This window comes from Rhinolophus ferrumequinum, chromosome 9 (genome assembly GCF_004115265.2).
Source record: "Rhinolophus ferrumequinum isolate MPI-CBG mRhiFer1 chromosome 9, mRhiFer1_v1.p, whole genome shotgun sequence".
Classification (NCBI taxonomy): domain Eukaryota; kingdom Metazoa; phylum Chordata; class Mammalia; order Chiroptera; family Rhinolophidae; genus Rhinolophus; species Rhinolophus ferrumequinum.
Window position 1 is genome coordinate 37,276,933 of NC_046292.1, and position 16,774 is coordinate 37,293,706.

General features: G+C 35.1%; 1 protein-coding gene across 3 annotated transcripts in view; it reads left to right on the forward strand.

Annotated features, from left to right (window-relative positions):
• The window catches only part of ZFYVE9 (zinc finger FYVE-type containing 9), a 133,090-nt gene that overhangs the window by 54,416 nt on the left and 61,900 nt on the right, over positions 1 to 16,774 (forward strand). For 2 of the 3 annotated variants that reach the window (XM_033115833.1, XM_033115832.1), the window contains 3 exons: positions 10,933 to 11,032; positions 13,461 to 13,637; positions 15,234 to 15,403. In XM_033115833.1, the coding sequence (XP_032971724.1) occupies positions 10,933 to 11,032; positions 13,461 to 13,637; positions 15,234 to 15,403 (447 nt within the window). The remainder of the gene's footprint in view (positions 1 to 10,932; positions 11,033 to 13,460; positions 13,638 to 15,233; positions 15,404 to 16,774) is intronic. The other variant, XM_033115834.1, reaches the window with a different exon arrangement.

The following is a 16,774-nucleotide window of genomic DNA, read 5'->3' on the forward strand; positions in this document are numbered from 1 at the left end:
AGTTCATCACCATCAAATCAGTTTTACAAGAAATGTTAAAGGGACTTTTTAAGAAGAAAAATAAAAAATATGAATAATAAAATGGCAGTAACTACATATCTATCTACAATTACTTTAAATGTAAATGTAGTAAATGCTCCAATCAAAAAATATAGGGTAGCTGGATAGATAAGAAAGCAAGACCCTTTCATATGTTGCCTACAAGAGACTCTCTTAAGATTGAAAGACACACACACACACACACACACACACACACACACTGGGGGTGTCAAAAAACTATACACATGACTTGTATTCATCTTTTGTTATTGGTATATATTGAGTATTATTACAATTTTAATACAGTTTTTTTCCTTTCTTAAAATGTGTATACATTTTTTGGCGTCCTCTCTCTACACATATATACACATACATACACATATATACATATATACACACATACCACATTTTATTTATCCATTCATCCATCAGTGGACACTTCAGTTTCCATATCTTGACTACTGTGGTTTTTTTTAAGTAATGCTGCAATGAATATGGGGGTGCGTATATCTCTTTGAGATGATTTGTTTTGTTTTTTGGATAAGTACCCAGAAGTGGAATTGCTGAGCGGTCATATGGTAGTTCTAGTTTTAATGTTTCAAGGAGCCTCTATGTTGTTTTTATTGTGGCTGTATTAATTTACAATCTACCAACAGTGCACATGGGTTCTTTTCACATCCTCCTCACCAGCAGTTGTTACCTGTTTTTGATAATAATCATTCTAACAGATGTGCAGTGATATCTCATTGTGGTTTTGATTTGTATTTCTCTGATGATTAGTGATGTTGAGCACCTTTTCATGTACCTGTTGGCCATGTGTGTATATTTTTTGGGAAAATGTCTCTTCAGACCCTCTGCCCATTTTTTAATTGGATTATTTGTTTAGTTTTTTGTTGTTTTTTGCTGTTGAGTTGTATGTATTCTTTATCTATTTTTGATATTAACCCCTTATCAGATATGCATATGATTTGCAAATATCTTCTTCTGTTTTGTAAGTTGCCTTTCCATTTTGTTGATGGTTTCCTTTTCTGTGCAGAAGCTATTTAGTTTAATATCGTCCTACTAACTTATGTTTGCTTTTGTGCCTCTTAGGTAGGAAAGCACCTGTTCAAGAAACTGAAAGGAATCCAGTATGGTTAAAGCATTGCGAGTAAGGGAAGAGTCACATAACAAGAGCTCGGAGAGAAAGTCAGGAATAGGTCACATTGGGCTTTACAGGTCATGTGAGGAGCACAGTGGGAAGCCATGGGAACGCTTGAGCTCACCTCGGGAAGGGTGTACAGAGGGAAGAGAAGGGGTCCAGGGCAGAGCCACTGAGGTCAAGAGGAGGAGGAAGACCCAATACAAGTGACTGAGAAGGAGTGGCCAGAGACGTAGACAGAAAACCAAGAAAATAAAGTATTGTGGAAGTCAAAAGAATGTAGTCTATCAAAGGAGAGGGGTTGTCACCTACGTAAAATGCTGATGGTCAATAAGATGTGGAAAGGAAAGGGACTTGGACTTGGCTGCGTCAGCGTCATTGATAAAAGCACACTTGGTAGCGCTGTGGATACAGAAGCCAGAATGTAAAAAATGGGGAATAGGTTGAAAATGGGATAAGAAGTGAGGAAATGGAGATGGCTTTTTCAAGAAGTTTTGCCATGATGGAGAACAAAAAATTTGGAGCAATTATTAGATGAGGCTGGTGGTTTTGGATGAATTTCTTTTAAGGATGGGAAATATTTACTATTGCAATTGTGTAATGTCATGAATTATTCTTTAGACAAGTTGTTTTAGGGGAAAAGAGGGATTGATTAAAGGAAGAGAAAAATCCTTGAGAAGACCAGAGGGATAGGATCTATGCACATGTTGAGGGTTTGGTCTTCAATGGGGAAGGAATAGAAGGTGGGGACAGATAGAGATAGGTTCATGGATGTAGTGGTGAGAGCGTGAAGAAATTTACATTTCCATGGCTCATACTTCATATGGAAAATATAAATATTGAGAAAGGTGAAATAGGGATAGATGATGAAACTTTTTGAAAGGCGAGAGGGATAGTTAGTTACCTTGAAGTGGGAAATAAAGCCTAGTAGAAAATAGAAATTTTGATAGCCCTGTGAGGCTTGGTATTGACCTTTCAGTCAGTTTATACTAGTACAGTTCTGACTTCATAAAATAGGGTCAGTATTTGTCTTTAGAGACATTGTGAGCTTCTTAAATTATCTTTGCAATACGAGCAATTTGGATTGGAGAAGCAAGAAAAGCTCTATAGGGCCAGTCTATGCTGTCATCTGTCCATCCATTTCCATTTATTTGTTCATTCATTGATTCAGCGAGCATTTACTTATTGCTTAGTGTTCTGTTGTTAATCAAAGAAATGCAAAAAAAGGTAAAATGGCTACCCTATTAAAATTTACTGCCCATGTTTCTATAGATGACAAAACTTAAATACATGAAATAAGTAACAAAACAATTACAAAGCTGCAGATGCTTCCCAGTGGGAAGCAGGTAGGTGATGATGGTGGTGGTGGGGATGGTGAGGAGAAGGAAATACCTATACTTACTGAGTGTTTACTATGCGCCAGGCACCTTTCTAAGTGATACTTATATAATTTAATATACCTAACACCCTGTGAGGTATGATAAAAAAAATACAGTGAATGTTTAAATTAAAAATTTGTTACAGTAAAAGACACATTGCCAGTAATCCCCCTCAAAACACTCCCCCTTGCTTCGAACATACTTATCCCATCATTCTTGCCACTTTCTGAAGCAGTTCTGGAAGTCCTCTTTCGTGAGTGTCTTTAGTTGCACTTGTGGCTATCTTGATGTCCTGAATCATTTTGAGTTTGGGGAAGAGCCAGAAGTTGCTCAGTGCCAGATCCGGTGAATAAGGTAGATGAGGACACACCATAATGTTTTTATTTGGCAGAAATTGCCATAGAAGCGATGTGTGACACAGAGCGTAGCGTTGTCATGATGGACGATGCTTTATGGCACACTTTAAAACACACCTTCTCTCAACCGTAGCTCACACCCGACTGTCTGCATGGAACAAGTTGAAACTTGTCACACACTGTTACTAAGGTTCAACACACCACTTCCTGTGTTGAAAATCCCTACCTTTCCATTGGATGGCACTTGGCAGCAACATTCATCATATTTTCTGATCACGCCTCATAGTGTTATAATCCACATTTTATGAAGTGATAAAATAGACTAAAAAGATTAAGTAACTTGTTCAAATCACACAGCCAATAAGTGGAGTTAGGATTCAAACTCAGGCTCTGACTTCTATAGTCAAAACACACTCCAAAGCTATATACAGTCGTTTGAGAAAAAAAACAGAATAAGGGAGTGATGAAATTGAGGTCCTTAGTAAGGGCTACCTCTCTAGCAATTCCTGGACTATAACCAGAGAGTTACTGAGCAGCCAGCTAAGAGGGAAACAGAAGGGAGCTAAAGTTTGCTTAGTATGTACTCTGTAATTTGTTAATCATCTAATTTAATCTTCCTAGTAAACCTATGCGAAAGGTGATATTATACCTGTTTTACAGTTGAAGAAACTGAGATGGTGGAACTAGTAACCAACCAGGGTGTTTTGTTTTTTTTTGCTGTATAACTCATGATCTTTTTCTGTAAATATAGTTGAGAGGATAAAAATAAAACAATGGTTTTAATGGTAATTTTTATGTTATTTTCTTAGCATTTATGAGAGCATTTATGTTTGCATAGGTACCATGTTTTCAAAGGACATTTTATACTTATTTCAAAAAGAAAGTTATAAAATGGTATTTGTTTTATTAGATGGCAATTTCTTATTTTAAATAAAGGTATATGTTAACTTAGTTGCAATTTACTTTTTAATAACTTGAGGTACAGTTAGTTTGTTTAACATTTGAGAATTTTGGTAATGAATACAGAATGACCTTCATAAGACCCTAAAATAAAAGCTCATTAAGATAATCTGTTGGTTTATAATTTTACCAATCAATTTTCTCAAGGTTTGTTTTGTTCTCTGATGTTAAAACATAGCCACTTGTTGTTCTCCTTGGAAAGCAGAGAAGTACACTGAAAATTGGTTGAAAGGTGGTATTAAGAGCATTCCTTGTAAAGAGTAGAAGAAATCAGTATTTCTCAACAAACCCTAGGTTCAGAATAACCTCACAGCCATTTACTAGCTTCTTCATGATCTTGGGCAAGGTACTTGAACCATCTGTGAAATAAAGGTGATCATAGTTAACTTGCATAATTATATATGATAAAAATCTGTTGAATGAATGAATTACAAGCATTAGAAGTAATACATATATTACCAAGAACTGTATGTAGTGGATTATCCTTAAATGGTAACTTATTTTAATTATATTATTATTGAAAATTGACTGTAGTGTCTTTATAAGTATTTTTGTTGTTGAGTTGCAGAATTTTTTATATATTCTATATATCAATTGCCTATCAGGTATCTGATTTACAAATGTTTTGTCCCGTTCCATAAGTTGCCTTTTTACTCTATTGATAATGCCCTTTGATATACCAAAGTTTTAAATTTTAATGAAGTTCAATTTACCTGTTTTTTTCTTTTGTTGCCTGTGCTTTTTGTGTCATATCCAAGCAATCGTTACCAAACCAAATGTCATGATACTTTCCCCTTGTGTTTTCTTCTAAGAGTTTTATAGTTTTAGCACTTACATTTAGGTCTTTGACCACTTTGAGTTAATTTTTGTATATGGCGTAAGAGTTCAATTTCATTATTTTGAATGTGAACATATAACTAGTTTTCCCAGCACCATTTGTTGAAAAAACTGTTCTTCATGGAATTGTCTTGGCACTCATGTCAAAAATCATTTGACTGCATACGTGTGAAAGTTTATTTCTGGGCTCTCTGTTTTATTCTACTGTTCTTTGTGTCTGCGTTTATGCTAATATTATGCTGTTTTGATTACTGTAACTTTGGAAACCATGAAATGAGAATCTTCCAACTTTGTTGTTCTTTGTATGAGTAAAGGAAACCAATTTGAAAAGACTGCATACTGTATATGATTTCAACTACAATATTCTGGAAAAGGCAAAACTATGGAGATAGTAAAAAAGATTTGTGATTACAGAGGTTAGTGAAGAGGAAAGGATGAATGACTAGATGGAGCACAAAAGATTTTTAGGGCAGTGAAACTACTCTGTATACACGTAGTACTATAATGGTACATACATGCCATTATACATTTGTCCAAACCCATAGAATGTACAACACCAAGAGTGAACCCTAATATAAATTATTGACTTTTAGTGATAATGATGGGTCAATGTAGGTTCATTGATTGTAACAAATGTACTACTCTGGTGAGTGATGGTGATAATGGTAGAAGTTAGGCATGTGTGGGACAGGGGCATATTGGAAATTTCTATACCTTCTGCTTAATTTTTTTGTGAACTCAAAACTGCTCTAAAAACAGTCTATTAAAAATATGTATGACTATTAAAAATGTTAACTCTGCTTGGATATTTGATATTAAGAAATTGTTAAATTTGTTTGGTGTATCAGTGGTATTGTTGTATTAAAGTAGTCCCTGTGTTTCAGAGATATATACTGAAATATTTAAAGATGAAATGATATCTGAGATTTATTTCAAAATGATTAATTAGGGAAGAATTGGCTTTGAGAATTGTTTCACCTCGGTAATGGGCACTTGGGGGTTTATTATGCTGTTATGTCTACTTTAAGATGTGATTTTCAATTTCTCTAATAAAAAGTTTAAAAAATGAAGAATGGCCAGAATATGATGATGAAAATGGGGATATGTTTTAATTGCTTGCCTTTTACAAATTATCAGTTTTTAACTCACGCTGCAATAAAACTACAATGCAATGTAAATGTGTTATTTACAAGGTAATGCCAGGATATATAAAAAATTAATTCATAGTACATTAAAGGAAATGAGTGATTATTTTCAACAAGTTTAAAGTTTTATATTGCATGTCGTTTTCTTAAAATTCTGGTATTGTATGTTTCTGTTTGTATAGCCTGACTTGGAAATAAAGTTGAAAGGTTAAATTAGAGATCCTTTGTAGCCATTCCTGTGATGTATTCTTAAAGCGACTCTGATAATTATTGTTTTCAGTTAATAACAGTAAAGATGGAACAAGTGTTTAGACAGAGGCAAGGTTGGAATCTGAAATGCTTTAGCTCTTACTGCATTGATTTTGGTATTTTCTAATTAAGCAAGGGTAAATAAAATACTCTCCTGCACTTCAGAATTTTTACAGGTTGTTACTGTCAAGGACATTTGTGACAAGCTAGATATTGGTGAGTCACAAGCACTTCCCTATTTTTTGTTTTTGCAAGACAGTTATTTTTGTCATAATTTCAGGTCTTTTTGAAGACCTGAGACATCATTTTTTCCACTTTCCAATTTGGAAAGAAATAAGTGAGCATTTGATGATTTGAATTTTTAAGAATTGCAAAGGAATAAGTGTTATTTACACTGTAAGGGGTATATAAATAGGCACAAATGGTACTTGAGTGTAAAGCTTGTTCATAAATTTGGCAGTAGGATTTGTTATGTGGAAAGCCATGAGTGGGAAATTTGAAAAGGAAAGGAAACGGTAAGAAGGGCACCATCAGACATTTATATTATGTGCTATATTTTACATGTATTACCTCACTTAATACTCATAAAAACCTTCTGAGGAGAATATTAACATTTCAGTTTTACAAATGAGAAAATACTGAGGCTCACAGAGTTTAAATTATTCCCTTAAAGTCATTTGGCTAGTGAATTATAAAGTTGAGATTGGAACTCCAAAGTGCTACATTAAACGAAATTACATGTAAACACACAAATGGAACATTTACTTAGCTGGAACATTGTATAGCATATGTATTATAAATCATCATAATTTGTCTCTTTCAGTTAGGTCATACAGATCCTGTCATTGAAAGTCGTTCATTACCATTTGGCTTATAAAACTTGAGGTCACTATTAATAAACTGCTTAAAATGTATTTGTCATCATTCAAGTTGTGAATTTGGCCGTGTTGAATATAGCCCTTCCCAGATAAATGCATGTTAATGTTTGTTTCTCAATTCAGATAGTCATTTGTGCAATAATTTTACTAATCAAGGAAGCAGTAAACATTTATCATGTACCTATTTTATTTCAGGCACTGCAATATCAGTACTAAAATACTTGAGTCCATTGCTCCACAGAGTTTATATTCTAGTTTGGGAAAATGGAGAATAAGTTAAATAAATGCAGTAGATTTGCAATGGATTGTGTTAGTTGTAATAATAAAGGTACACGGTATGAGATTTTAGCAGCATAATAAGTTTATGTGTACAAATACTCGTATATAATCCTTTTTTCTTTTTCCCAAAGCAACTTTACTGTTTGACTCTGAGTGTCTAGCTCAGAGAACTGGGGAAGGTACTTCGATGATGTTGGGGATGTGGTGGGTGTTTTGGGCTGGCATAATGGCTGGGGTTGCTCCTGGCATTTAGTACCCTGGGAGCAGGGCTGTAAACGTCCTGTGTTAAACAGGGCAGTGCTGCCCAGTGAAGAATTGGCCCACCTAAAACGTCAAGAGGGCCCTTGTTGAGAAGCGCTGACTAACCTGGCTCATGGCAGGCAAATTCAGTATTATCTAGTCATTTTAAATCCAGGATTATTAACCCTGGTTCACATCTCTTAGATTCTGCTTATCTTTTCCATTAGATTTAGATACTAATGGAAGTATTAATTCTAATGACCTGAGGGTCATATTGCATCATAGTCCTCGTCTTTTTGAGGACAAGGGCCGGTGTTTCCAGGTCTCTCTTTTATATTATGGTACACTGTCTGTGTCAGTCGTATGCACTGTCCAGTGTTGTTTTTGTGGTTTATATTCCATTCGATTTCCATGTAGTTCTCTGGCATAGGTGAACCCACAGAGCTGTCTCCCTTGCCTGTCTCCCATTTCCTTACCATTCTAGGTAGTCTTTTGTCAAATCATTCACTTTTCTAACTAACTCTGCTTTACTCTAATCCCATTGGAAATGTAAAGGGTCCCTCTACACTATTGTTAGGTGCATGGGATATTGGCAAGGATGAATATTCTTGAGTCCTTCTGTTTAACTGCATTACGTTCCCCACCCCCGTTTGCTTTTTAAAAACGATATCTTTTTTTTTTTTCATTCTTGTGGTTATTTTTCCAAAGCACAAACCCTCTACTTCTGAAATTTCCCCAGCTGTGTTAATTTGTTGGGCTACAGTAACAAAATACCACTAAGTGGGTGGTGTAAACAACAGAAATTGTATTGTGTTACAATTCCAGAGGCTAGAAGTTGGAGATGGAGGTGATGAGTTGAGTTGGTTTCTTTTGAGGGCTGTGAGGGAAGGATCTGTTCCACGTCTTTCTCCTTGGCTTGCAGATGGCTGTCTTTCTGTTCATAGTGGTCTTCTTCTGTAGTGTGCTGTGTTTAAATGTTTCCTATTTTAAGGTCACGAGTCGTGCTGGATTAGGAGCCCACCCTAATGACCTCATTTTAACTTGATTAACTTCTGGAAAGACCATGTCTCCAAATGAGGTCACATTCTAAAGAATTGGGGGTTAAGGCTTCAACATATATATTTGGAGTAGACAGTGCAACTTGTAACACCAACTAATATTCTTTTTTCTTCTATTTTTTTTAATACAGAAAAAGCTCTACTCAAAATAAAGTTAAAATATCCCAATCCAACCCCTAAAACGTTATATAAAATATAAAGAGAGAAAGAAAAGGGCCCTATTTCTATCCAGCTCTCATTTTCCAATTTGGCTATTTTACTTTACTTTTTCATGTCTGTCGATACATACAGAACTATCGCATTTTTTTTTTTTTACACGCTGAACAGCATTTCATTTTATGGTCATATTGCAGTTTTATTAATTATTTTGTACTGATGAACATTTGGGTTGTTTACAACTTTGACTATTGGAAGCTGTACAGAGATACTTTTTGTATACATTTCTCTGTACATGTGAAAGTTTTTTGTATACAGATCTATAAATTTTTTTGTATATAGATCTATAAATTGCTTGTGTTTGAGTCAAAGGGAATAAACACTTAAAAATTTTAAAGATATTGTTAAATTAACCTACAAATTTATGTTACCACCAGCAGGGTATAAGAGAATGTTTCTCTTTCTACCCTCACCACCATTGGATAATATCATTTAAAAAAAAATTGTTTTTGCTTGTACTAGTGGGGGGGGGGAATCTCATTCTTTTAATTTTTATTTTGTCACGAGTGATATTTAGTATATATTTATTGACTATCTTTCTGTGAATTTATCTGTATGAGTTCTTTGTCTCTTTTTCTTTGAAGGTATTTGTATTTTATTAATTTATTGAAGCTTTTTATATAGATCTTAGCTCTTTGTCCATTATATATTACACAAATATTTTATCCAGTCTATTATTCTTGGGAAGTTCTCTCATTTAGTATTTGTAGGAAATGAAATAAAAAGACACATCTGAAGATTAGGAGGACAGATAATTAATTATGATGGTCTTCTAGGCCTCAGATAATAAAGGCCTGAATAAAGGCAGCAGCATTAGTGATGGAGAGGAAGAGATGGGATTTGGGGAGAACTGTTTAAGAGGGAAAACTCGCAGGACTTAGTGACTGACTGGATGTGGTCATGGTTAAGGACAAGGAAAAGTCAAGTCTCAAAATGAAATAGGTGCATGAGTTGGAGGCAGTATTACATAGTGGTTAAGAACAGTCTGGAGACTTATGTAACTTACTAGCTGTATGACTGAGCAATTCTACTTAACATTTGTTTCTTTTACTCTGTTAATTATAAATGAGTATCTTCATAGAATTTTTGAAGTTAAAAAAGATAATAGCTGCAAAATGCCTAGGATTCATACAGTTTGCTGTGAACTTGAGCAAGTCATTTAACCGTTCAAACTCAGTTTCTTCTGAGAGAAAATGATAATATATCCCCTGTTCTTCCTACATCACAGAGTTACTTTGAGAATGTAAAACCTCTGAAAACTGAATTGGCAATCACAGTAGTTAGATATATGAATTATACGTGGTAGGAGAGGAGATAGATGCTCTCTCTCACTTTTTCTTTAATATGACTTCCTTTCTTGGTTCATCTTTGTAGGTATAGGATACACCTGGGTCATAAAAGCTGGATTAGTAGAATTTACCCTACTGAGAATAGCGTTCTGCCTGTATGAAGTTATCTGTAAGAAGTGACTAATGAGTTCTTAAGAAAAGAAATCTTAGCAGGGAGCTAAGGAGATTCTTGTTGCCTGGTGTGGAAGGGAGAAGGAAGATTATCATGAGCCAGCCCTGGAAGGTGGAAATAAGGTGCTGGAAATTGGCGTGACCAATTTTTGGTTTCCTGCTCCAATTTCCTATAGCTGGGGCGGTGCATATTTTTATGATTGAGTTGTATATTTTGATCTTTCTTGGCCTTCATAGCAAACCAGTGAAAACAGCTATTGTGATTATTCCATACATAAGTAGTAAAAAACAAGTTATTCCTGAACGTTGTTTATTTTACCCTGCTATATTACCTTTTCACACAGAAATAGCAGATGTAGCGATCTATAAATACCTATGTTATTTGATATTGTGTATTGGAATTTTGCCTAAGGGCAGCTCAGATTTTTTCCCCCCTGCTGTGTATTTGCTGATCTTGGCTAAGATTTTTATTTTCAGCCAACACTTTCGCTTTCCTTATTGCTAGCAGACATGTAATCTCACACTCTTGCTTTTGAATTGGGTCTTGTGCCTAGCTTCCTTAACTGCATTTTCCTTTGAAGTTTTGAGTGTTGTAGTAATAAAGTTCCCTATCAATCAGTGTTGGTCATTATTGATTTGTTTACTTCCATTGTACTGTGATGCTAAGTAACTTAAGTATGTTCTTTCTCCTGCAGGTTTTCTGTGCTTCCTGCTGTAGCCTGAAATGTAAACTGTTATACATGGATAGAAAGGAAGCTAGAGTATGTGTAATCTGCCATTCAGTGCTAATGAATGGTAAGTATTAAAACAGGTTGAATTCACAGTTATTGAGAACAAGAGAATTTCTGTGAAAAGGCTACTGATTTTTCCTGCCTTTCTGTACAAGTTGCTCACCTTCGGAAATGTCGTAACTTAAACTGAAAATATTGAGCTCAATTTTCATGTTTTGAAAATATCTTAGCATTTCAGAATTTCTGTGCCTAATCTAATGAATGAATGCTAAAGTCAGGTAAGTTTTACAGGAAGAGTGGAAGTTCTTGTGGAAATCTGGTGCTCTGTGGCTGTTCATGTTCCTGTGGCATGACCAGAGTGGTATAGGGCAGAGGTTAACGACCACTTAGATGATAAACTATTAAAATTGAGCTGAGGTTTTCCTTTCAAGGGAAGCTATCTTTCTAGGAAATACCTTAATAACTTAGAATATATTCTTATTAATACCTTGTTTCATTCATCTTGTTGAAAATAAATATTTTAGCATCTAGGATCAAATAGAAAACTGCATATTTCTATCAGTTATCTCCTTGATACTACTTAGATTTGTTGTAAGGATAATGGTTTTGAATGTAGTTGTACGGTAAAAGAATATGGCCAGAAGAAGGTAAATACAGCTTGATATTCAGTGTTCACCTTTGCAGGATTGGAAATGAATCCAAGGGCATTTTAGTTAAACAAACAAACAAAAACCACTAGAGTATTCTCGTAAAGAGATACAATAAAATCGGTCAGGCTATAGTATTTTCTCTTTGAGGGCATCTTTGTACAGTTGTCAGAACAATTACTAATAGACATAAAATGTTGAACTTGGACACCACTGCTGTCTGTGCCAGGATAGTGTGCCTCCTGTAGGCTGGAACTTACCTGCCCGTGGCCTCTCCTGCTCTGTCTGTGTTGCTCATGGTGATGTTTTCCTGTTGCTGGCTTATTAACCTCTTGCATGTCAGTTAATCTGATCTGTTCTAATCTCCTATGATCTACCCAATTTCCTCCCATTCCTGAATTCTTATAATTTTGATCAAATATGTGTTCATTCTCTTTACTCTTAAGGGTCATTTTTTAAGATGGTCGTTATTTCACTCCTTTGCTCAATTGGCAATTTTTATTCCTGCTTTCATTTTTGGACCTGTATCCACAGATAAGAGCATGCTACTTAATTACAGCACCCAATACCTCTTGTATTTGATGAGATCTTTCAACTTGATAGCTTTTTTTTTTTTAAAACTTGGCATCGCTAAAGATGAAGGAAATGGCATAGGATGCATATGGAATTCTTACTTTTTATTAAGCCAAGGATGCCCTTAACGGGATCCTAAAATAATCTACTTTTCCTGGTTTTTTCCAGTGTCTTTCCTCTCGCATGGCTTAGCCGGGTCCTTTACTGAATATTTAATTTGATGCTTTTCAGTGTTCCCTATCCTTTTTTCCCTTTCTCCTTTTCTCTTCCCCTCTTCCTGCCAGTGCTTTCAAAGGAACATAGCTGTTGTTTCTAGCCTTGTCCTGTAGTTTGGAGGGAATAAATATTCAAAATCTTATGGATCATTCTTTGATGTTAAATGAGATTTTTTAAAAGGTTCAAAATTGGGTGGTTTTTATTCCTGGGCATGTGATATTACCTGAAACTGGAAGATAAAAGTTGGTATCTTTCATTTCTGGAGCATCATTCTTCCTATTTACTTTAAAGGCAATAGTTGACATGTCAGTATTTAGTTAGTAAAATTATAGAGAATACAGAATCTTAACACATTTATGATCATTTATATTGGTTGATGGCACTTACATGATATTGGCACATTTTCATGTTCAAATGGGTCCTGTGCTTTTTATACACACCAAAGATGTGACATGGTTGTTTTTACTGGATACTTTTACATAGGGTGATGATTGCACAAAAGCAGAATTCGCAAAAATGTTGAGATGTGTTCTCCTGAGCTTTAGGCTTCAGAATTTTTCTGAATTAAGAGGAACCTAAAAGTCTAGAAATGAAAAAAAGAAAAAAATCATACAGTGAAGTTAATGATATTTTAGTCCCCGATTTTGATTTTTGATAGAACTTTATAAAATACATTGAATATTAATCCCCTCCCCCAGAAGTCTAAATGCTACCCCAATTGCAGATCCTTAATAAGTTTAATGTTGTTTCACTTCCTCTTAAGAGAATGTATGGTGGGTCTCCTTTAAAGAAGCAAGGGCCCTAGTTATTAACCTCAGACTGATATGGATGAGAAATATCATGTAATTCTTATTTGTTGCTTCCAAATAGTTTACTTAACTAAATGGTCTCCTTTATTGAATAAAATCACCTGTCTCCTTAATACCTTCACTAGCTGGAAGAGACATACTATGAATGTTAATGAGGAGGAGCTGCATTATTTATCCAATATTGTGGAGGTCTTGATGTCCATATTTTGCAATCCATTCACATTGATTGTGTCTGTATTTGCTTTAGCTCAAGCCTGGGAGAACATGATGAGTGCCTCCAGCCACAGCCCTAACCCTAACAATCCTGCTGAATACTGTTCTACTATCCCTCCCTTGCAGCAAGCTCAGGCCTCAGGAGCCCTGAGCTCTCCACCTCCCACTGTGATGGTACCTGTGGGAGTTTTAAAGCACCCTGGAGCAGAAGGTAGGGGATCATGTGCTATTCTCTCTTTTTCCTCACCAAGTTCCTCTGAAAAGGTGCTGATGTGATTTTACAGCACAAGTCTTTAAAACACTGCAGATAAGTCCCTTTGGATGGTTATTAAAGTGGAAGAACAAGGTGAGAAATGTGTTGAGACTATTTCTGGGCAAGTAAAGAATAATATTGTGTTGCCTGATATTTTGGAGGCACCTCTAAAAATATGCTAATATTCTCTCCAATTTAAGAATGGAGTAACTACATTGCTTATATATGAAAGAGATACAAATTTGAAATCCGCCTATAAAATCCTAACCTCATGCCTACTTTAATGTTTTTTGTAGGAGTTCAGTAAGTGGAAGTTCTTCCTTCTGACCAGCTTTTGGAATATACATTGCCATTGTCTATTTTCATTTTAATCTATTCGTATGAAAATATGAAAATATTGTGTTAGGTACATAGATCTTTATAAAATCCAGAACTTTAATTCTGATTATATCATATGATAGGTAGAAAATTATAAGCTCAACTTATTTTAATTAATATCTTTATGATTATGATATTTGTCAGATGAAAGTCACTTCGTAAGTTCAGGGGATTATCAATAGTAAAAATAACTATTACTTATTTCCTTACAATGATCTTGTTAGGAAGTTTCCCTTGATAATTAAAATCAGTCGTTCATTAATTTTATGTCTTTTTGTCTAGTAATACTCCCTTTCCTTTGCTAAATAGCCCTCCTCACCTTTTGAAGATCAAAGACTTCTGTTGATATTATATTCTTTCCCATTTTCCTCTCTCTTCGGGTCATCCCTTAGTCATACTCCTTCTATTTTTGAGTTCAGGCTTTCTTTCTTAAAATCTTTATTCTCTTTACTTCATTTGTAGTTTTTGTTGTTCTTCCCTAGAATCTCTTTACTTTGGCTATTTGATTTCCAAAACTGGATTTAAAGAGATTATTTCATCAGACAGTTTTCCAGCTTCCCCTGTCCTTTTACTAAAATGGCCAACTACTTTTGCACTGCCAGATCAGTCTTTCTTCTTCAGTTACACTTTAGCCAAAGATCTGGTCAGTTTGCTTCCCGATTCTTACATAGCTGTGCCAACTCTTCCTCTATTAATTAATAATTCTTCAACATTCTTCAGGGCATCTTTTGCCCTTTAAAAATACCATAGTACTTTTCCAGATATTTAATTCCTGTGGAAAGCTTATACTTGTAGGAGATGTGGATGTCTACTGCTGGATATATTTTCCCCCGCTATTAATTTATTTCCTAGTACTTAAAAAACCTTCCTTAATTTCTCTGTTAGTGATATGGGATAGAGTATGTGACATAATCTTAGGTGTATTTAAGAATTCTTAATATTTTAAGCCAAAGTATTTTAATCTTGACACAGAAGTTACAGAAGTAAAGTATATTTAAATGTGTATTTTATTAATTTATAACCACTTTTACACACAGTTACGTTTCTGATATTATAAGATGCTGAATAGTGATTTTTTTTTTTTGTACATCTGGATTTGGTGACCTTCTCTTCTTTGATGTGAGAAGTCCTACCGATGTCACATTGATGCCTGTTTTGTTTTTCTGGCTCCTCAAGTGGCTCAGCCCAGAGAACAGAGGCGAGTTTGGTTTGCTGATGGTATCTTGCCTAATGGAGAAGTTGCTGATGCAGCCAAATTAACAATGAATGGAACTTCCTCTGCAGGAACCCTGGCTGTGTCACATGACCCAGTCAAGCCAGTGACTACCAGTCCTCTACCAGATGAGGTAAGGAAAGAAAATGGCAACTAAAAGTGAGTGCTTAATTTACTCAGCATTGTGCTGCCCCTGCCTTGCCTTTTTCTAAGTTGGGTGACCTTTCTGTGGAACCCTATAGGTTATGGATACAGTTTAGTGCATGTGTGTGTAGACGGGTAAAGTAAATGTTGCGAAATCAGTTGTTCTTGTTTGCTCTATATTTGGAAGTTTTTTTTGGGAGAAAGATTCTTATGAAGGTTGTTCTCAGGTAAGCTCAGGCTACTGTTGTAGCTAGTGGTCATGCGAGAGGGAATCCTGGTTCCTTGTATTGGTTTTCAAACCATGTTTTCCAGGTTCTGTGGTGCCCTCTCAGGAATGCCATAGTAAGGAGGGGCCAAGTAATAATGAAGATGGCTGAGGAATCCCTCTGTTCCTTTCTCTTCAACCTGAGTATCTTCATTTTTTTCTTTTCTACCTGTTATGTTTCCATGGAAGATTTTTTTCTACCTGTTATGTTTCCATGGAAGATTTTTTTCAAAGGATCCCAAAGTTTGTAAATCAGTTGAAAACCACTGACTGGTGGAAGACTCACATATTATTTACCTAAGGAAACTAGCTCATACTGTGCTGTTACCTCTACCATGTCTCTGTAGGCTATACTAGTCACAATTTTGGGGCTAATGGGATTCTCTTTCCTTGGGGCCTAATTTTCAAAAGGGAATAAATACCAGCTACTTTTTTTGGAGTCAATGAGAAAACAGATTCACTTAGCACCAAAATTAGAAAGTATCCAGACAGGAACCTTTTATACCGTGAGACGCTTTCTATTGCCGACTGCCTCCTTGAATTTGGTGGTCAAGGCTATAATATAATAAGGCTGTTAATTCCAACTAAGTAAATGTGTCCATCTTTTTTTTTTTTAAATAAAACAAGAGGATAAAAATTTGGATGAAGTTTTTGCTTTTAAAGTTTTCATAGAATTGTTAGTTACTATTTATTACATTATGTTCAATAATTTTCAGAAACTTATATAATTTGTGGATTTGGTTGTAAATGAAATCGCATATTATTAAGATTAGATTTATTGACATAAAGAGCTAAATTTCCTATTTGGTGAACAAACATTAAACCATGTCATATCTGTCTTCAAATATTTCTAAATCTGTTTTTTGGGATTTTTTTATGGCTGCAGAGGACAGTAGCCAGAACTATGTCTTATTCTTCTTTGTATCTGCATAGTGACTTTTTCAAGAAAGTTCCTTCTTTTTCTTTCAGTTGTTTATTTGGAAAAATTTCAAACTCACAAAAAAAGTTGCAAGAATAGTACAGTGAGCACCCATATACTCTTCACCTATATTTACCAGTTCCCGTTTTGCCACATTTACTTAACCCCTTCTCTCT